Here is a 22,682-nt window from a genome sequence, read left to right as displayed (position 1 = left end):
GGACAACCTCTGACAGCCTTTCTAGCTCCTGAAGGAATGTGAATTCCTTCCTGTGTCCCAGGAAGCCACCTTGGCTTGGCAAAAAGAGTAACTAAATCAGAGAAAGTGCCCAAAAGTCTACAGAAAAGCATGACCTTTCAGTGTGTTCATTATTAACTAACAAAGAGCTTCAAAACAGAACATGAAGGCGAGAATGAGACTGGATTGCCACCCGTGTCTTCCACCTTCTTTGGGGCCCACTTGCTTCTTTGATCTTTGAATTTAATTAAAACAAAAGACAAGGTTTTATTTCCCTAAAAAGCGTCTTCTTAGTGCTTAGACAGGCAGGTGCCGTGAGTGATCACACTTGGCGGACAGTTCAGAAGGTGATGGAGTTTGCCACTGCTCAGTCGCAAAATTAACAAATATCTGGAAGAAATGATGAACACAATTGCTAACTTCGAGGAACCCTCAACCCTTTGTTCTCATACAAGGAACATCTTCTCAAACATTCCTAAGGATCACAACCATTCATTCATACCAATCCTTCCGATTCACCTTCAACACATAGGTCTGAACTTCAGGAATGATAAACATTTCCAGACACAATAAACTGCCAGGAAATTCTCGATGCCTTAAGCACAATTTTAGATTGACCTATGATCTAATTTCACATGCCAGGACTCTTAGGGAACCAAGCACGTTTTTTCCTAAGGTCAGCTCACAGTGGAGCCCCTTTAATTATTAGTGGTGTGCGTGGGTGCCAGGTCGCTTCAGTCATGTCTGACTCTTTGCAACCCTATAGACTGTAGCTCACCAGGCTCCTCCATCCAAGGGTTTCTCCAGGCAAGAATACTGGAGTGGGTTGCCATGCCCTCCTCCAGGGGATTCTCCTGACCCACGCCTCTTATGTCTCCTGCATTGGTAGGAGGGTTCTTTACTGCTAGTGCCACCCGGGAAGCCCAGTTATTAGTGGCGGTGGGGGATAACTGGAGACACAGTGGATGACAACCTGACCTGCTTATTGAACACCAATGAAACTAGGAGCTGATGGAAGCCCTGAATGCTGAATGCTTACCTTGAGTGGAGAGCACACAATCAACAGACCTCCTTTATAAACTCAAAAAGTGGTTAATAAAAGAAATGGTGACCTCAAGAAGTAATCTGCCCCTTTTTTAAATCAGCTGGAGCAGGCCTCAAGAAAAACCACCCAGTGTCTCCTTCAAGGTACTATACCTGCTCCAGAGTGGTCTGGTTGATGGAGTAATGTCTGATATTCAGGAAGCTTTTATTGTCTTCTAGAACTCTGAACAGGTTGGCTAAGCACACCCATCTTTTTGGCATGTGATATTCCAACAAATTAAGGCGCTGCCCCTGAAAGCAAAAAAAAAAAAAAAAAAGATTGGATCACAGGATTAGGAATCATTAAAACTGACCACACTATAGTTAATTGCCAAATAAACTATCTCTTTTCAAAGCAGTGTCTTTTCAAACCCTTTTCAAACTCTTTTCAAACCCTCAGATACCAACTAAAGTCAGAGGTCAGTTTTGTGAGCCTTCCAAGAATGCTCATGGGTTGTGCTTTACCATGAGGCATATTTGATAAGAGGTATCCCCCAGGGAGGGGTGCTGCTCTGCCCCCTTTCTGTCCCCACTGTGCCACAAGCCTGGGAAACCCTTTCTTGGGGAAAGAAGACCCTGTTAACAGCTAGGGAGAGGGAGGTGGACGTGGTATCAGAGACAGATGCACAGAGACCCCTGAACCTCACACCAGAGCACCCGCCATCCTCACCACTGGCAGAGCGACTCCCAGTAAGATGCTTAACTCTCTGAGCCCCATTCTCAGGGGTGCATGTGGAGACCCCAGTAGTAGTTTCACGGGGTAGAGGGCCTTGAACGTGAACCCCTGTAACCTAGACAGCATGCCTCTTGCTGGGTAGGATTTTACCCAATGGTTGTAGATGAAATAGACAAGCAATAGCTCCTTTAAGGACAACAATCTATTAGAAGTTATGACAAACAGGAATCTTGGGGTCATCCAAGAGAACTGCAAATGGTGCTTCTCAGAGGTTCCTGTGCACAGGGGTTGCTTGGTCCCTTTGGTAACACACAGACCAGGGGTTAGGATGCTGGGGACTGAGATGCTACGGGTCTCACCCACTCCCAGGTGATGAGGACCCACTGGTTCAGGGACCACACTTTGCATCAGGTGTGTAGAGGGCTGTGACCTCAAGCCCAGGGCAGTTCTTGTGAATTAATGCTGAAACCACAGAAGCTACAAACCCCCTAGTAAATGTATGGAAGAAGCTAACTTGTGTATCTTCCCTCCTAAAGAAAATGAACTATGTGAAGTTGTGCCCACAGGAAAGGGAAGATGAATAAGAACTATCTGCACTGGGAGACCTCATAACAGGACCAGAGGCTAGCCATCCTTCAGAGAGGTCAGGTGACACCCACAGACAGCCCCTGCTGTTTTGGGGGAAGAGATATGGCCTGTACTTTGCAATGAGCTCACAACAGTAGGCACTGTCTTTGAAGCATAGAATTAAAATAGGGGAAAGACAAGGGCATTTGTGAGAGGTTTTTAGCTCAAAATGAAGTAATGTACAATGTTAGCACTACCTTAAACTGGATTCCTGGGAAATAGAGCTTCAAGCAGTCGGAAACAGCACTGTGTTGATCTACTTCCTTGTGGAGCCAAATCTTGACTGTATAACCATCACCAAACCTGAGAGTTGAATTTAAAAAATAAGGTTACTATTATATAAATCTAAGATAGATAAACTCTAAGTCCATTTTCACAGGAAGGCAGAAAAAGTAAGTAACTATTCCAAACTGTTGGAAGATTGTGTGTTCTCAAAAACAGAATATTCAAGAATTAATAACACAGACACTGATTTATCTGTTTGAAAACTTAGCAAATCTTAGAATCAACACCTGGTTCGATACAAAAGAGAGGGTGAAAATGCAAGCTGTGAAGACAAAGTGCTAAGTTAAGAAGCCAGAGCTGAGTTGGAGATGAGCCCTGAGACTATCCCAGTCTCAAGAACTGCACTGATGCCCAAGTGGCTAGAAGAGTGGACGGTAACAGGGGCTGATCATGGAATCAAGACAGACATTTGCTTATCATGAAAAACAATTCCCTCAACTGTCCGCAAACTCTGAGGGCCCAGCAACTGCAGGGGGCCAAGGCCCTGACGTCACAGAGCTGTGAATGGAGGTCTGCTGGGGTCTGAGCAACCACAACCGAGGTGACACTCCTACCACACACAACCTCTAATAGTGAACCCCAGGAGTGGAGGGGGCTTCCCAAGACGATTTACATTGTTCTATTACATAGGCCAGGTGCCCAGCATGGTGTCAGACACACAGTCAGATCTCAGTGAAGATCTGTTGAGTGAAAGCAAATACACAAATATATCATGATATAGTGATTTTTTGCTGGTTTTGCTGATATATTTTTATATCAGCAAAAAATCACTGATATATTTACCCCAAGTACCTAGAACTAATAAACAGTAGTTGAATGAATGAATGAAAAAATACTACGCCCAGAGCCTTACAAGCACGATCATTGCTGGGGGAAATGTGATACTTTTAAGTCAATTTTCCATGACTGAGACTAACTAACACATTTATGGGCAAATCACTTTTCAGGTAAGTCTACCTGGTGAAGAAGAGGACAAAGATAATATGGCTTTGCTTCAGGGACACGGAACAGCCTTGCAAAGACCCAGAGATCCTGGTCCCGGTTCTGCTTTCCCACCTCCTGCCCTGATCTCAGACTTCCTCTGAGATCTGTGTGTGACTCCAACTGCCCCCAGCTATTCCAAGTTCATGGTTTCACGTCCACTCCGGGATGAGAGGTCACTGAGAACATGGGCAAAACCTGAGTGACAGCAGCCAGGGAGGTAGCCCACCCATCTGGCTCTCCTGAGCTCGTTCCCAGGACTCTCTGAGGCCGACCCTACCTGGTTCGTACAGGAAGTGTATGTGCTCTGGGCTCCCCTCGATCAGGGGTGCATGTCTGACGTGGAACCAGGGTGCCTGCTCTGTGTCCCTGAGAGCCTCCCACATGGGTGTATTTCAGGGTTCCATGGAGGAAGAGCTGAGGCCCAGATCCTTGAACGGCTCCCAGGGTGAGGTGCTGTCTCAGAAGCTGCTGCCCTTCAGAGAGCTCTCTGCTGTCCTGGGGAGAGATGCTCCTAGTCACGTGGTTATGGCCAGCCTGAGAGTGAAGGTCAAAGTGTCTGGAAGCCTATGTGTAAATCCAGCTCCCCATCCATGCACCAGACCTCTGACCCCACGGAGTCGAATTGTCTCACTTCCATTCTCTCATCTAGAAAACAGGCTCATAGACCGAGGCCCCTGACAAGGGGGTCAGAAGCCTGAGTACACGAACCCCTGAGGAAGCAGGTGCATGAACATCCAGTTAAAGTGAGGTTCCACATGGGACAGGCCCAGAATGAGGAGCATCCTTGGTGTGAAGATGCTCACAGATCTGGGGAACGTAGACAAAGCAAATGAAAAATCAGAACACAGGTGTACCTAGAGATGACCACACTAAGGAAGTCAGACAGAGGTAGACAAGTATCATATGATATCACTTCTATGTGGAACCTAAAATATGACACAAATGAAACAGATTCATAGACATAGAGAACAGACTTGTTGCCAAGGGGGAGAGGCAGAGGGATAAATCAGAAGCTTGGGATTAACACATACACACTACTCTATATAAAACAGATAACCAACAAGGTCCTACTGTATAGCTTAGGGAACTATAGTCAATATCTTACCCAACAATGGAAAAGAATATGAAAAAGAATGTACATATGTGCATAATTGAGTCACTTTCCTGCACAGCAGAAATTAACACAATATTATAAATCAACTATTACCTCAAAAAGTAAAGAATCAGAACATGAATCTGCAGCACTTATTACACAGAAATACAGGGTGAGAGGTGACACTGACTAAGCAGAAATGACTTCATTGTTTCACGCACATTAGGATCCCCTTCACATCATCAGAAATGGCAGCCCTCCAGGGGTATTCTCCTAGAATGTTGTTTAATGCACGCTAAATTCCAATAATGGTCTAATATTCTCACCATAAGCATGTATACAAATTAATGTTTAAAAGTTATATTTGCACTAAGCCATTTCAGCTTTACTCTAGAGAATCAGAATTGCACAGTTCCTTAAAAAAAAAAAAAAAAAAAAAACCACCAAAGAGAAAATGTTTCTGAAATAGATTGCAAACTCCTCAGGATCTCTCTAGAATACTTGATAAGACATGCAGACAGAAAATTATACAATCACAGCATCTTCAATAATTGAGAGAATCTTTGTAGAATCAAATTATGATATATCTAATTTACATTATTCTTACTTTCTCACTTCTGCCTATAACCTACACTTAATGCCAATGATCTAAATTCCACGAAGGATTTATTCGATTCGTGCACTTTCCATTCTAAAAGCTTTCAAAGTAGCAAAGGAGTCATTTGTGTATAAACTCACTCATCCCTCTCACATTTGCAGATAACCGATCACATCCACATCATTTGCAAAGCCAGCAATTACGTAAAGACAAATAAACAGCATTACCTGTCACTGAAGATGCCTGTAAGAAGCACTCAGTCACTATTGAGAATCAGCATTTAGGTACCACAAACGTTCAGTGTAACATATGCAATAAACAGTAAAACAGGCGAGTAGCAATGGACTAGTGGAATAAGAAGTGTACACATATATACTGTACAAGCCAGGGAGGAAATAAGGAGGGAGTGACTCAGTGATGGATACTCATCAGTTTTATTCAGCTTCCAGAGGCTCCTCTGCAAATCGCTCACACTCATGGCATTCATTTAAAAAAAAATATTTATTTAGTTGCAGCATGCAGGTTTTTGTGAAATATATCTCCTGCCATATAAACAAACAAGAATGTCAAAGCTATCTGCGATTCCTGCCCTCCAAATGTGAATTTCTGAGCCATGCAGACGATAAGTGTGCCACTCCCTACTCGACAACTTAAGGATGTCACAGTCATCAGTGATTATGAATCTACCCCAGGGTGAGCCAGTGAGCCCTAAGGGAATTCAAGAAAGAAAAGAATACCTCTGTAAAAATCTAGGATGCTTGGCCTTAGATAGCTGAGATGCATACGAAAAAATGACTTCAATAACCCCAGACTCTTGCATCTTTCCGTACATAGAAGAATACTAAATTCTTTAACTTGATGTCTAGTTTTCCTTACTTAACAATAATATTTGATATTCAGGCTGCCTGCCCCCTTTGTTGCAAACATCAATATAAACTGACCTACTGCTCAGGGCTACTTGGGATGCTGTCTCCAGGGCTTGAAGTCCTAAGGTTTTCCCACCAAATAAAACATCTCTACCTTCAGTCTGCTTTCAGGTTGTGACTATTTTTTAAGTCGACACTTTGTCCATGGCATGTGGGATCTTAGTTCCCCAGTCAGGTTTTGAATCCAAGTTGTGTGCACTAGAAGGCGATTCTTAAGCACCGAATCACCAGGGAAGTCCCCCATAGCATTCCTAGTAGTAATGCTCTCACATCAAGCCTCCTGAGAAACCTGTATGCAGGTCAAGAAGCAATAGCTAGAACCAGACTTGGAACAACGGACTGGTTTCAAATTGGGAAAGGAGTAGGTCAAGGCTGTATGTTGTCACCCTGCTTATTTAACTTATATGCAGAGTACATCATGAGAAATGCTGGGCTGGAAGAAGCACAAGCTGGAATCAAGATTGCCGGGAGAAATATCAATAACCTCAGATGTGCAGATAATACCACCCAGCAGCCTAAAGAGCCTGTTGATGAAAGTGAAAGAGGAGAGTGAAAAAGTTGGCTTAAAGCTCAACATTCAGAAAACTAAAATTGCATCTGGTCCCATCACTTCATGGCAAACAGATGGGGAAACAACGGAAAGAGAGAGACTTTATTTTGTGGGCTCCAAAATCACTGCAGATGGTGACTGCAGCCGTGAAATTAAAAGACACTTGTTCCTTGGGAAAAAAGCTATGACCAACCTAGACAGCATATTAAAAAGTAGAGACATTACTTTGCCAACAGAGGTCCATCTAGTCAAAGCTATGGTTTTCCAGTAGTCATGTATGGATGTGAGAGTTAGACGATAAAGCTGAGCACCAAAGAACTGATGCTTTTGAACTGTGGTATTGGAGAAGACTCTTGAGAGTCCTTTGGACTGCAAGGAGATCCAACTAGTCAATCCTAAAGGAAATCAGTCCTGAATATTCATTGGAAGGACTGATGCTGAAGCTGAAACTCCAACACTTTGGCCACCTGATGTGAACAGCTGACTCCTTTGAAAAGATCCTGATGCTGGGAAAGATTGAAGAGAGGAGGAGAAGGGGACGACAGAGAATGAGATGGTTGGATGGCATCACCGACTCGATGGACATGAGTTTGAGCAACCTCCAGGAGTTGATGATGGACAGGGAAGCCTGGTGTGCTGCAGTCCATGGGGTATCAAAGAGTCAGACACGACTGAGTGACTGAACTGAACTGAATGAGAATGTAACATATGGTACAGGGAACTCTACTCAGTAATTTGTGGTGACCTAAATGGGAAGGAAATCCAAAACAGAGGAGATGCATGTATACATAGAGCTGATTCACTCTGCTGTATAGCAGAAACTAACAACATTGAAAAGCAGCTGCGTGCATGTGTGCATGCTCTGCTATATCTGACTCTGCGACCCCATGGACTGTAGCCCATTATCTCCTCTGCCTATGGGATTTCCAGGGCAAGAATACTGGAGTGGGTTGCCATGCCCTCCAGGGAAGCTTCACTACCCAGAGTTTGAAGCCATGTCTCCTGCATTGGCAGGTAGATTCTCTACCACTGACCCACCTGGGAAGCCCTAAAAAGCAACTATACTGCAATTAAAATTAAGTTAAAAAAGAAGCCTGGTCATCAAAGAGAATGGCTTTTTTGTGGTTTTAATGTCTGTCCATCCTGGGTAATGTCAGCACAAGAAGGGAAGGGTCTTTAGGAAATGTAGATGTTTCTAGCAGTTGGATGGATGTCCAGTTACATCAGACTTCATAACAAAACAAATTCTGGAGATCTGCCTGCAGACAGTCTCAGCTGCCAGGCTGTGCTCACACCAGGATCCCCTGCAGAGGCAGATGGGACTAAGGTAATCATTCTCCTCCTGACTTCTCCCTCTGAGCCTCTCTACATAATTCAGCAAACGCCCCATGGAAAACGGCCACTGCAGTTTACTGCCTGACCTGATGAGTGCTGCCTGGAGAGATGGCCATAGAATTTATGCATGAGATCCCAGGAGGGAAATAGCATCATGAAAATGGGGACCCTCAGAGCCTGCACCCCGCTCAGCTGCCCTCTGGACAAAGATCACAGCTTCAAAAAGCCCTTTCTGGCAGCAGGAAGTACTCTGTTCCAGGCCCACAAGCAAATGCACTTGATGCTATCTGGCTGGAGTTTGAAACTCCTGGGGTGTAAGGGGGATGGGTCCTCTTAGAAGATGTGATTAAAGCTCTTCTGAATTTCATTTTAGAGAGTTCCCAAATAATCTATGTGGACTCCAGTCAGACCCTATGTAATACAGCCTTTAAAACAATAAGGGAATAATGAGAAAAATGATTTTCTTAGCAGAGAGGAATTAAGAGGCAGACTCCCTCCCCTTGTTGAGAAAATGCTTCAAGAAGCCAGATTCAGGGCAAAAGTCTCTGGGGCCTGAATGTGGCTAAAACACTCCTGCTGGACACCAGGGTAGATACATGCTGCCTGCCAGAGGAGTGTGGAGATGAGAAATAGTGGGTGCAAGATGGCACCAGGCAAACGGGAAGCTCTGTGCTGCCCGTGCCCACCTTGCCCCCAGCTCCATGTTCAACAACATCAGGGAAGTGACTAAGTTCGCAGTACACTGGAGCCTGATGTGTTTGGGGGCACATGATGAGAGGGTACACGGCTGAGCTGACCTGGTCCCAAGGGTGGCGGCAACTGCACTGGACCTAGACTAGCTAAAATGATCTTAAAAAGAGGAAGAAAGCTGAAGGACTAATACAAATTTCAAAACGTACTCAAAAGCAACAGTAATCAAGACAGTTTCGTATTAGTATCAGGATAGATATATAGACCAATGAACAGTATTGGGTCCAGAAATAAGCCTGTGGGCCTATGGTCAACCCATTGAATGGTTCTGACAAGGTGGTCAGAACCATTCAATGAGAAGAATAATGTTTTCATCAAATTGGTCTGGATATACAGCAATACCAAGAGTTAACACATATAGTTTATGCAAAATGGATCAAATATCTAAATGTAGGTGTGTAAAAATGCAAAACTCTTAAAATCATACATAGCGATAAATCTTCACTTTCTCTGATTTCACAAGAGATTCTCAGATATGACAAAAAAAACATGAAAAACAAAAGAAAAAACTGGTAAGTTGGGCTTTATCAAAATTAAAGACATCTGTGCTTCTAAACGGAGAAGGCAATGGCACCCCACTCCAGTACTCTTGCCTGGAAAATCCCATGGAAGGAGGAGCCTGGTAGGCTGCAGTCCATGGGGTCGAGAAGAGTTGGACATGACTGAGCGACTTCACTTTCACTTTCACTTTCATGCATTGGAGAAGGAAATGGCAACCCACTTCAGTGTTCTTGCTTGGAGAATCCCAGGGCCGGGGGAGCCTGGTGGGCTGCCGTCTATGGGGTCGCACAGAGTCGGACATGACTGAAGCGACTTAGCAGCAGCAGCTGCAGTGCTTCTAAAGGTATTATCAAGAAAATGAAAAAGCAAACCAACAAGTTGAGACAGTAGCACTGGCATATATACACGACCACGTGTCAGACAGCCAGCTAGCAGGAAGCCACTGCTTGGCACAGGAAGCTCAGCTCAGTGCTCTGAGACGACCTAGAAGGGTGGGAGGATGCGCATGCGCGGCACAAGAAGCTCAGCTCAGTGCTCTGTGACAACCTAGAAGGGTGGGAGGATGCGCAAGGGAGCCCCGAGTGGCAGGGGACGGACATACCTATGGCTGATTCACACTGTTGTACAACAGAAACTAATACAACATGGTAAAGCAATCATACTCCAATTAAAAAGTGCATTTAAAAATGAGACAATACTTGCAAATCACCTATCTGAAAAGGGACTTGTACCTAGAATGTGCAACTCTTTTAATAATAAAAAGACAACCTAATACTGTTTAAATGGACAGAAGATATGAATAGGCATTTCTCCACAGCAGACAGGCAAGTGGGCAACAAGCACGTGGACAAATCAAAACCACAAGATACTACTCTTCACTGGGATGGCTAGAATAAAAATTCAGATAATAAAAAGTAATGAACAGGATGTAGAGTGATTACAAACTTCATTCAGGGCTGATAGGAATGTACAGAGAGTTTGGAAAACAAACTGACAGCTCCTTTAATGTTTAAGCACAGAGTTCACGATATGAGCTGCTTCCCTGGTGGCTCAGCTGGTAAAGAATCCGAGAATTCCATGAACTGTGTAGTCCAAGGGGTCACAAAGCGTCAGACACGATTGGGTGACTTTCACTTTCACTTTACTATATGATCTAGCAATTTTCCTCAAAGGTATATACCCAAAGAAATAAAAGATATGCCCCTAAGAAAACTCCTAGCTGATTGTTTGTAACAACAGAATGTATAACAGCCAAAAGGTGAACATAACCCAAACGCCCACTGACAATGAACAAACAGAAGTGTTGTATGTTTTTTGGCCTTAAAAAGAAATGAAGTACTGATAACACAAATGAGCCTTAATGAGTGAACGCTGCAATGAGTGAACGCTGCTGGTCAGAGAAGACCATATATTATGTAATTCCATTTATAGGTCAATAAGAGACAACTTTATTAGAGACAGAAAGCAGATCAGTGGAGGTTAGAACTAGAATGAAAAGAAAATTGATCACTAAAGGGACAGGGTTTCTTTTTGAGATGATGAAAATGCTCTAAAATTGACTGTGGAGAAGGTTGCACATAATTGTAAATATGCTAAAAAGCACTGAATTATACACTTTAGGCGAGAGAGTTGTATGACATGTAAAGTATATTTCAATTAATCTGTTAAAAGACAAAGAAAGGATGGCCACTGTTTTGAAAAATCAATGACAAGTGGTTGGGACTGTAGTAGATTGTAAAAGTGTTAGTCACTCGGTTGTGTCCGACTCTTTGTGACCCCATGGACTCTAGCCCACCAAGTTCCTCTGTCCATGGAATTCTCCAGGCAAGAATACTGGAGCGGGCTGCCATTCCCTTCTCCAGGGGATCTTTCCAACCCAGGGATCAAATCTGGGTCTCCCGCATTGCAGGCAGTTTCTTTACCCTCTGAGCCACCAGGGAAGCATGGCTCCAACATGATACCCTTTGCCATATCACCCTGCTGAGTTCTTGCCTTAAGGGGTGAGACTGTTCTCCTGCTCTTTTTCTTAACAGCCATGTGACATGATTTGCAGGTGCGATGTGACCTCAGGCTTGAATCGTACTTGTGCTCTCTAGACATTTTCCTGTTTGGAAAATGCTCAGACACTGATTCTGGAAGGAGGATGTGTTACAGGTGGGACAGAGCCAGCCCCTTTGAACCATCCAGACCAGCCCATCTGCAGCTGCTGGAGGATGAATGAAAATCATATCAGCCACTGCATCTCATAAACTTCACTTTGCAGCTGTTTACAACAAAAGCTAACTCATGCAAAGTTTTTTTTTATGCTTTTGATAAAAGAGAGCCCCAAATCAAATTTGTAAAATGCTTCTCAACTATGAAACCTTTAAACCGTTGCGGCCTCACGCATTTTCTTTGAATGCACACACATACACGAACACACACACTTATATACACACATACAAACATACATACATGCACAGACACACATGTACACTCACACACAGAGAAACATGTACACACACATACACACAGAGATACATATACACACACACCTAAATTTTAGGCTAACTGAACCCAGAGTAAATAAACTTCCAAAATTTTAATCCTGAATTATTTGAAACCTGAAATACAGTTCCGACCTAGTTCACCATTTACTGCACTGAGCTGACCTCCTCACGGTGCTGTGCTCCATCGCTCAGTCATGTCCAACTCTCTGTGACCCCAGGGACTGTAGTCTGCCAGGCTCCTCTCTTCATGGGATTCTCCAGACAAGAATACTGGAGTGGGTTGCCATGCCCTCCTCCAAAGGATCTTCCAAACCCAGGGATCAAACCCAGGTCTCCCGCATTGCAGGCAAATTCTTTACCATCTGAGCCAACAGGGAAGCAAAGTCCTGGGCTAAGAGGAATCCATTTCTTTGGCTAGCCTGGGTATTCCTGGGCTTATTAAGCTGCATTTGCAACCGGAACTCACCATCCTGCAGTGCCCGCTGAGCTTTGGAGTGGCACATTTTTGCTGTCTATGTGCACATTAGTTCTTGGCAGGTCAGGCTACGTCAGTACTGGGTCTGGCTACCCTGCAGGGAAGTGACAGGAAAACACTGCCAAGACTGAGCAGCAATTGGGCCTGCATCACGCACCTGATGGTTCCTGTTCATGGAGACACTGAGTAAGACAGAGCCTGTTTCTAAAAGCAGCCAACAAAGGACAAACAATGCAGAAGGTTCTGGGAGAAAGCAGGCTTCATCCGGTCCAGAGATCAGTGGGAGCTGGATAGAAATCTTTATCAAAGGGGTTGATTGTTGTTATTATTCTTCATTAAGCTGAGCAGAGCCTAAATTCTCCCACAGTCTCATCTGACTGCTCTTTTAAAGTTCAATCAAAGCAGCCTGGAAGAAGATATCGTCTAGCAAAGGTATCCCATGCACTACAGAGTTTGCGTTCATTCACTCATCTATTTATTTGTTCAACAAGTACCCTGAGCATACGTCATGTACTGTCCCGAATGTCAGAGATACATTAATAAAAACAAAGGTCTACTGTCAAAGGATTTACATTCTATCAGGAAAAAGTTTAAAATAGTAAAAACCACGAATGTTGTGTTTTATATGTCAGAGAGTGCTAGTCTGTTCAGATTCATAAATGAGTGGCAGAAAACCCAGAGAAGCAGGATATTAGCAAGTATAAAATCTGAGGTCAGGCAACCACAAAAGGGTAAGGCCTTTCTTTGGCCCATCCTGTAATATTGCTCTGCTCACAGGTCTCCATTGCTGAAGTTGCCTCATGGTCCAAGATGGCTGCTTCATCTCTAACCATCACATCTGCATTCACATCAGAAGCAAGGAAGGAAGAGGCAGAAAAAGTGCACACCCTTCCTTACAAATTCATATCCTTGAAGTTGCTAGTACCTCTTCTATAATCTCTTTTCCCATATGTACAGACAGTGAGAGCTGGAAAGTGCATTCTTATTTCCAAGTGGCTATATTGCTAGCTAACATCCAGGGGCTCTCATGCTTCTATGAATAGGTGGACTACATACAGGAGATCCAACTGGAGAGTAGCTTTTGAGAAAAGAACTGAGGAAATAAAGCACAATTTGATCTCAGGGTGTCCTAGCCCTCAAGGTAGAAATATACTCACTGTATCCAGCTACTTCTTTCCACAGTACCACAAAATATGTATGATTGTCCCCATTAAGAGAAAAAAACAAGCTTTCAGAAATGTTAAATAACTTTTTCAAAGCCCTAGAGGTGATGTTCCAAGTCTGACTGTAACGTCAGACTGACTGACTGGCTGCATCTCATCCAGCCATACTAGCTTTCAAAGAGGAGTCAGCCCATGTTTCAAAACGAGGGGAGTCTGTTCTCTCCGCAGAGGCAAGAGAAGAAAGTTCTACAGAGGAAGCTCCCAGCTGGCATCACAGACAGACGCCCAAGAGCTCCCAGCAGCAGAGCTCTATCATGCCGTCAGTTTGGGGTGAGTTGGGGAGACAGCCGTAGTATGAGGATCTTAGGAGTTGAGAATTGAGTTCTAAAACTGGTTCAGTTGTAACTCTGCGTTCTGAGCCAACTGCCGAGCTTGTTTAGGTCTGAGCTGCGTTATGGTGAAGCGGGTGAATCACAGCTCTTTAGGCTATTAAATGAGATGATGCACAAACAGCACTTGACACATGGCCCAAGTTCAGTAATGTTTCAGGAAAGGTAAGCACATGGATGAGAGCCCTGCCCCACGACATCCAAATCCGCAAAAGTGACAAAGGTGGCACGAATCCAGCTACCCCCTGCCTCTGTCTCCAGAGAGAGTCGACGATCACCATCAGCTTTAGGCTTCTCTCCCTGTCTCCTGCCACAGCTAAGAGCATCCGGGCAGAACACAGCATCCTTTCTTCCTTAGGAACCCCTGGGCAGCCCCCAGGCTCACAGAGAACACGCTCCTAGCTCCTCCCTCTCAGCCCATCCTGACTTCGTGTTTCTCCCCTGACATCACCATCTTCCACCTCCCAGATCCCAAGGCTAGTGACATGACAGCTCCTTCTGTCCTATTGCCTCAGACCAGCTGGCTGTAAAGCTCTATTATTCTTCTGCCAAGCCTCCCCACCAATGCTTTCTTTCCCGCCTGCCCTGTTCCCAGCTGACTCCAGTTCATCTTAATTAACTTCCAGCTAAAGAACAAAAGTCACCTTTTAATGGACCATTTCTGCTCCTGTTTCTTATTGCTTCCCTTTGTTCCCTAATTTTCCACCCCAGAATTTAAACCTCCCTTGGTTTAACCCCAAACACTGTCTCCAAGTGGACGCCCCCATTATTCACCCTGCACCTGTGTGACAGTCCAGCTCTTCTCAAATGTGATTTGCGTTACTCATCTCCATGACTCTCCTACCACCAGAAGGGCTCACACAGTTGATTCACCTCCCACAAATACACCTTGTTTAAATGCCTCCTTCTCCAGGAAGCCACCCAGGCAATCCATCATCTAAAATGCTGGGCTGTCTCCTCCTAAGTCTTACCATGAGTAGCACTTATGGTATCTTATGTAAGCTTTTATTTGGGCTGCACCTTATTCATCTATCCAGCTAAAGACCCTGTGACTAAGGAGACACCCAATAACAGTTGCATCATACAGCATTTTGTCCACAAAATTACCTCACTGTGTTGCATTTACATGTCTTTGTAATGTGTGTCCATCTGACACCAGACTTACTGACATAAGGGACCAGGCTCAAGTTGGGGTCCTGACACAGGCCCTCATCAAATGTGCACGAATGAAAAGGGATCACGGTGTGAGTCTGAATCCAGGAAAAAATCTCCCATCACTTCCATTGCACATCTTCACTGTAGGCAAGAAGCAGTCCCACTGTTCCAAGGGAAAATATGAGAAAATCAAAGCACGGTGCTCCCTCTGGTAAAGTGACACTTTGGATGACATCCCTCATGAGCTGAATGTCCAAGACCAGGGATATCGCCCAAGAAGTCCAGCGGGAGAGGAGCACGTAGATCAGAAACCCCTGGAGCAACACTGAGTGTGTTCAGGCAGCTCAGTGTCTTCAAAGCAAACAGGACAACAAACTACTCGCCTCTGTAAAGTGCACACATGCTGAGGAGAGCTCAGTCCTTTCTCTCAAAAGAACCATTTCTAGTAAAGAGAATGAATTCATTGTTTTTAGAAGTGGTGAAATGCTTCTAAGCAAGCAAAACGCAGACCAGTAGAATCTTGTCCCCCGTGATTCAAAAGCTCCGTGCCACAGCAGAAGTCATTCTATGCACCCATGTACAAAGTGCCTCCTCCTTTGTGAAGATGATATAAACACACAGAATCATCAGATATTTCATTTTTAAGTGAGCCAGTTTATTATCAGGCGATATAATCTAAGTCTAGGCTTTTATGTATGTGGTAATGTTTTGTAGAAGTAATAGATTGAAGTTGTCATGCTTAAGCATATGGTGTCACATAGGTGATATATTAATTTGCAGATGCCCAGAAAGTCACAGTTTGAGAACTGAAACATCATTGTACCTCCTCTTGTCTCTTCGTGGAAAAATGATGGATAAATCCTCCAGGTTATTCTTTATATTTTGCACTTCCCTCAGTGGCTCAGTTGGTAAAGAATCCGCCTGCAATGTGGGAGACCTGGATTTGATCCCTAGGTTGGGAAGATCCCCTGGAGAAGGGAACGGCTACCCACTCCAGTATTCTGACCTGGAGAATTCCATGGACTGTATAGTCCATGGGGTCGCAAAGAGTTGGACGCGACTGAATGACATTCACATTCTTTATATTTTAAGTAAAATAGCAACATAAATGACGGATGAGCACATCCTTTGAGGTTTGTTTCATTTTCTTTCTCAGTTCCTAAAATTTGCATGTCAGACAACTCAAGGAAATGAAAATTCTCATCATCTTAAGTAGTCTCTTTAAAATCACATAAAGTTTTATTTTGTGTATACATATACAGCCCCATCTTCCCTCTCCACTTAAACTGGCCCAGCAGACTTCAAAGTGTAAACTCTGTGCTTCAGAAATGTGACTCATTTTTCCTTCCTGGGAGGACCGCTTTTCACCTTCAGACTTAACTCTCCCGCTTAAGCCAGTCCCAAGGGAGGGAAAGCAAAGGGGTGTGATGCACGGCTGTTACGGTCCCTCCCTGGTGGGTCATGAACGTGCCCACAGCCTGCAGGTGATAAGGCAGCTGCCCAGACTCTCAGGATGTGCTCCATTACAATCTGCATCCCTCACTACCTGGGACGAGGTACCAGTGCCCACAGAGGTCGGTGTTGGTCATCCCTGGTTACCAGGTAGCCACCGCTGCCTCCAGCTTTCCTTTATACAGACATACACACGTGCACACGATGTACAGACATATATTCCATATCACACATCAGTCTTGTACCAGAAGCCACAGATCACAGCCCGTTGAAACTGACAACCACTCTCAACTGAGGAAACAATCCTATCAGAACCACCTAGCATCTACCTCCCTTGTCTTCCTCGTAACAGAAATCAACTTTATTTCATTGGGGAAGCCCCTAGCTCAGGTCTATATTTCTTAGCCTTTCTAGTAGCCAGGGTGACCAACAACATATAAGTGAAAGTCGCTGGGCGGGACTTGGAAAAGCCTGCTTGAAGAGGGGACGGTGGCATGGGCCCTTTTTGCCTTTCCCTCCTTCTTCTTGATTCTCATCTAGGACATGGATGTGACGGGTGGGTGGAGCCAAGCAGCTATTCTGGGGACCAAGCAAATTGTGAAGACTCAAGCCAAGTGAACAAGTGCCAATAACCAGTTGCTTCTGGGTTTTTACTACATGTGAAAATGAATATGCCTAATAAATATTCTTCAATGTGTCTCATGTTCTGTTACTAATAGATAAATGTATCTCACAACTGACACAAAAGAGAACCTGAAAGATCCAGAAGAGGAAGGAGAAAACCACTGGAGGAAGGTCTCAAGGGGAAGAGATCACGTCAGTATCAAATGGATACAAGAAATACACTTGATAAAGAAGCAATTTTCTTCCTCAAAAATAGGGACATAGGAAGAGAAGAATGTTGAATAAATATTTAGCGAGACCCCACTGAAGCATCTTTCAGACCTGGAAATCAGAAGTTAAATGTTAAGTGGGGGGTCAGATTCTCAGTGACAATTAGAATATGCAGAAACACACCAAGAGGAAGGCTGGTGTGGCTGAAGACCCGGCACGCATCTGCATCCATTCTCATCTGTACAGCCCCAGGTTGCAGCCAGCGGGAAGCCAGCCTGGTGCAAGCTGACCACCCGGGGGCTCAGCAGTCAGATGGACCACAGGTGAGCCCCAACCTCACCCTGGCTCACTCCTGTACTTGTTAGATGGGGACGGTCAGCCCCAGTGCTTGTGCTCAAATCCAGCTCTTCCATTCACTAACCAGTGACCTAGAGAGACTCCCAAATGTTCCAGTCTTACTTTCTGTGCCTGTAAAAGTAGAGAGGCCATAATGTCAGCTCCTGGGCTGGTCATCATGGTCATGAGGAATAAGTTACCTGATACACATAAAACCCCTGAAGAAAGGAATGGTAACCCACTGCAGTATTCTTGCCTGGAGAATTCCATGGACAGAGGAGCCTGGTGAGCTACAGTTTGTGGGAATCACAGAGTCAAACACGACTGAGTGGCTCACACAAACACATATGTGCACGTGCACTTAACACCAGGGTCTGGAATGCACTCTACAGGTGTCATCTCTGGGTATTACTACCTAGCAAGCTAGATGATCTACACACAGTACTTAGTTCAGCAGGGATGAAAACAGGAATCAATGGCCACCAGGGAAGAAAGGCAATTTGGAACTTAGAAGGGCTGACCCAGAGCCTGGGGAAGCGAGAAAGGGCAATGGGCGTGACTCCCTGGAAGGGCCCAGTCACCGAGGAGCGATGGTCTGGGACTGCAGGCTATTGTCATGCTCTATACATTTCAGAGAAGGCGACTTCTTTAACCACAGGCTTCCCATGTAGCTCAGCTGGTAAGGAATCCTCCTGCAATGATGCAGGAGACCCCAGTTCGATTCCTGGGTTAGGAAGATCTCCTGGAGAAGGGAACGGCTACTCACTCCAGTATTCTGGCCTGGAGAATTCCATGGACTGTATAGTCCATGGGGTTGCAAAAGCTGGACATGACTGAACAACTTTCACTTTCAAAAGGAAAAGGCCAAAGGATGAGGGACATGTTCCCAAGTTTCTTGACCCTAAAGGGGTCCTCCAGGGGCGCCAGGAACTCTCCTGCTCTGATTGGAAACAGGGGACAAAGTAAAGTGGCATCCAAGCCCCACAGCCACTGAGCACAGGCATGACCTCCACCCCCAGAGGCTGGCGGAGGAGGGATGATGTCTGGGAGGTGGTCTGGCTGAGCGCAGAAAGGCAGGGAGTGCAGATGAGACTGAGGAGGGATCTGAGAGGAGCTCTGAGATGGCAAGAGCCCTGTGGCTGGATGGGGGCAGGGACACACACCTCTAGCCTGAAGCAGAGGCTGGGGGGCACGGGGTATGGGGAGGCACAGAGATGGGGTAGAGATGGGGGCGGAGCCAGGGTGCCACCCTCCCTGAGAGACCACACCTCAGAAAGTCAGTCGTAGACCCTGTGGGTCCTCCTGGCCCACCAGTCCCACTTTTAGCCAAATCCTCCTGTCTTCACAGCAGGCAGGCTAAGGATGCGATGCTGGCTGAAGCCGGGACCAGCAGAGCCAGAGCCTGGGTAAGTCCCAGGAAGAGAAACCTAGCAGTGATCAGACTCGACTTGGTTTGTTCTTGGCTTGCAAACACAAAAAACATTTAAAAATAAATTAGAATGCCAGCTCTAAGGTTAAACACAATGTTTATAATTAACTAACTAATTGAAGTCACTCAGTCGTGTCCAACTCTTTGCGACCCCATGGACTGTAGCCCACCAGGCTCCTCCATCCATGGTATTTTCCAGGCAAGAATACTGGATTGGATTGCCATTTCCTTCTCCAAACACAATGTTTAGTTGTTTAGAAATATGACTTAAGATACCTTAAAAAGTTATAAAAAGAAGGCCTGGAACCTGACAAAATAGGATGTCCAATTATTAACAAAGGAGTGAGTCTAGAGTCTGGCAACATGAGAGCTCCTGGGAATCAAAGCCTGAACATTTCAGGACCACATGCGCATCTCTGAGGTGGTTCTGTTGGGTTCCCTGCACCAAGGCATCCAGGACTGGCTCTCACTGCCCCCAAGTTCCATCCCTGAGACGGCACGGATGCTGAGCCCAGGGCGATGCTGGCAGACAAAGGACCCAGGCGGTGTTATCCAGGAGTGTCAGGTCTCACTGGAACCAGGTGGGTCTGGCACAGACAGAACTCCTGGCAGGGAGGAGACAGCTCCTGCCAAAGAAGAGACAAGCAGTAGCTGCGAAGACACAAGGCAGAGAAGTGCTGAGCCTCGGAGAGGCCAGAGGCCCCGTGCCCTGGCCAGGAAGGAGGGCGGTGCGGGCGGCTTGGTGGGGTGCAGTCATGGCTGCAAGGTGTCCAAGCAAGCGGGAGACAGTGAGGCAGGAAGAGGAGGGGTGTTCAGAGGATGTGGGGGACCCCAACTTGCCATCTTCACAGTGTCCTCCAGGCCCACTGGCACCGGGATACCATTTCTCACATCTGAGCTGGACCAGACTGAGGCTGGAAGGAGAGGAAGATGCTCTTCTCACTAGATCCTGGAACTTATGCAAAATGAGATTACCCAGGGCCCAGAGGACCAGCCTACAGGAAGAACCATCCCCCAGTGTGTGCAGAGCTGGCCCTCATCAGGCCTGTTCCCAGCCCATCCCGCTCACGGTCTCTCCTCTAGCTGACGCAGAGCCACACCTTGGAGGTCAGGGAAAGGGCAGGGCTACAGCCTGAGCTACCCTGGGGACTCTGAGTTCCAACCTCAGTTCTGCCCGCATGTCCAGCCATCTCTGACTGCCTGAAGACACGGGGGAAAGTGCAGGTGAGATGGTGCTTCGCAACCAGGGCCATGTCTGGGGACATGCTGTGCTGTCATCCCCAGGCTGGGGGCGCTGCCGAATGAGACACAGGACAGGCTCCGCTGAAAGAGTGATCCACCCCAAAATGAAAAGAATGCAGGCTTGTGAAACCCAAGGTAAGGCCAGAAAACCCATGGTCGTTCAGCCATATGTATTGTTCAGTTGCTCAGCTGTATTTGACTCTTTGAAACCCAATGGACTGCAGCATGCCAGGCTTCCCTGTCCTTCACTATCTCCCTGAGTTTGCTCAAACTCATGTCCATTGAGTCGGTGATGCCATCCAACCATCTCATTCTCTGTCATCCCCTTCTCCTCCTGCCCTCAATCTTTCCCAGCATCAGGGTCTTTTCCCACCAATATTTAAAAATCAGCTATTCCCAGGGTGGATTTCACTCAGCCCAATGATTCCCTTTAATTTCAACATTAAATCAAAGCATTCTTTAGCTGGTGTACATTCATCCCTCTTAAGTGTTCTCACATCCAGTATTTATAGAGATGTGTCTATTATGCAATCAAGAATCCAATGCCCTTTAAACAGTCTCCCCATGGTACTTTTACCTGTACTCAGAGACTTCTCTATGACCCCCAACCAGAGCAGTCCCCTCTCCTGGACCCATGGTTGCTACCTCTCCTGAGATGCCCACCTACCAGGCCTATGAATGCCACAGGCACCATGAGCTCACTTCCGAGACTGATGGGCACCCAATGGGAGAGACTCCATTGGGCCAATCTGGTACCTCCCACTGAGTTCAAGCCTCACACCTCTGCCCAGAAGATGTGACAAAGCCCTCGGTCCAATCATCTTCTAGTCTGTGGGCCTCATGACAACTCATATTTTGATGAATGCATTTAAAACAGGAGGGACGGAGGAGGTGGGAGGATGGGCATGCAGCAGGATGCTGGGCTGAGAAGCTCAGAAAGGACTTGGGGAAGGGCTAGCCCTTTGGAGGAACATTCTCTGATTGGCCGGTTCTTGGGGTCTGCCCCTTTGGGTCCAGGAAAGGAATTCAAACAAGCAAAGGTGGAGAAACCAACACAATATTGTAAAGGAATTATCCTCCAATTAAAAGTAAATAAATTCTTTTAAAAAGAAAGGAATCAGACCTAACACCATACACAAAGATATACTCAAAATGGATTAAGACCTAAATGTAAGACCAGAAACTATAAAACTCTTAGAGGAAAACATAGGCAGAACTCTTGATGACATAAATCAAAGCAAGATCCTCTATGACCCACCTCCTAGAGTAATGGAAATAAAAACAAAAGTAAACAAGTGTGACCTGATTAAACTTAAAAGCTTTTGCACAGCAAAGGAAACTATAAGCAAGGTGAAAAGACAACCCTCAGAATGGGAGAGAATAATAGCAAATGAACCAACTGACAAAGGATTAATTTCCAAAATATACACGCAGCTCATACAACTCAATACCAAGAAAACAAACCCAATCAAAAAGTGGGAAAAAGACCTAAATAGACATTTCTCCAAAGAAGACATACAGATGACTAACAAACACATGAAAAGATGTTCAACATTGCTCATTATTAGAGAAATGCAAATCAAAACTACAATGAGATATCACCTCACACCAGTCAGAATGGCCATCAAAAAGTCTACAAACAATAAATGCTAGAGAGGGTATGGAGAAACAGGAACCCTCTTGAACCACTGGTGGGAATGTAAATTGATACGGCCATTATGGAAGACGGTATGGAGATTCCTTAAAAAACTAGGAATAAAACTACCATATGACCCAGCAATCCCACTCCTAGTTATATACCCTGAGGAAACCAAAATTGAAAGAGACACATGTATCCCATTGTTCATGGAAGCACTATTTACAACAGCTAGAACATGCAAGTAACCTAGATGTCTATCGACAGATGAATGGATAAAGAAGTTGTGATACATATACACCATGGAATATTTCTCAGACATAAAAAGGAATGCATTTGAGTCAGTTATAATGAGGTAGATTAACTCAGAGCCTATTATACAGAGTGAAGGAAGTCAGAAAGAGAAAGATAAATATCGTATACTAAAGACAAGAGATCTCTTCAAGAAAATTAGAGATACGAAGCAAACATTTCATGCAAAGATGGGCTTGATAAAGGACAGAAATGGTATGGACCTAACAGAAGCAGAAGATATTAAGAGGTGGTAAGAATACACAAAGAACTGTACAAAAAAGATCTTCACGACCCAGATAATCACGATGGTGTGATCACTGACCTAGAGCCAGACATCATGGAATGTGAAGTCAAGTGGGCCT

General features: G+C 45.2%; 1 protein-coding gene across 1 annotated transcript in view; it reads right to left on the bottom strand.

The window, feature by feature from the left end:
• Nucleotides 1–315: 315 nt before the first annotated feature.
• ABCA13 (ATP-binding cassette, sub-family A (ABC1), member 13) overlaps nucleotides 316–22,682 on the bottom strand; it is a 402,303-nt gene continuing 379,936 nt past the window's right edge. Inside the window, exons 60-62 of the mRNA XM_010831050.1 lie at nucleotides 2,602–2,707; nucleotides 1,216–1,353; nucleotides 316–408 (exon numbers count right to left, since the gene is read on the bottom strand). Of these exons, the coding sequence (XP_010829352.1) occupies nucleotides 316–408; nucleotides 1,216–1,353; nucleotides 2,602–2,707 (337 nt within the window). The remainder of the gene's footprint in view (nucleotides 409–1,215; nucleotides 1,354–2,601; nucleotides 2,708–22,682) is intronic.

This window comes from Bison bison, unplaced genomic scaffold (genome assembly GCF_000754665.1).
Source record: "Bison bison bison isolate TAMUID 2011002044 unplaced genomic scaffold, Bison_UMD1.0 scf7180017864522, whole genome shotgun sequence".
NCBI lineage: Eukaryota > Metazoa > Chordata > Mammalia > Artiodactyla > Bovidae > Bison > Bison bison.
The sequence above is the reverse complement of the archived record's forward strand: the minus strand, read 5'-3'. Positions and strand labels throughout refer to the sequence as shown.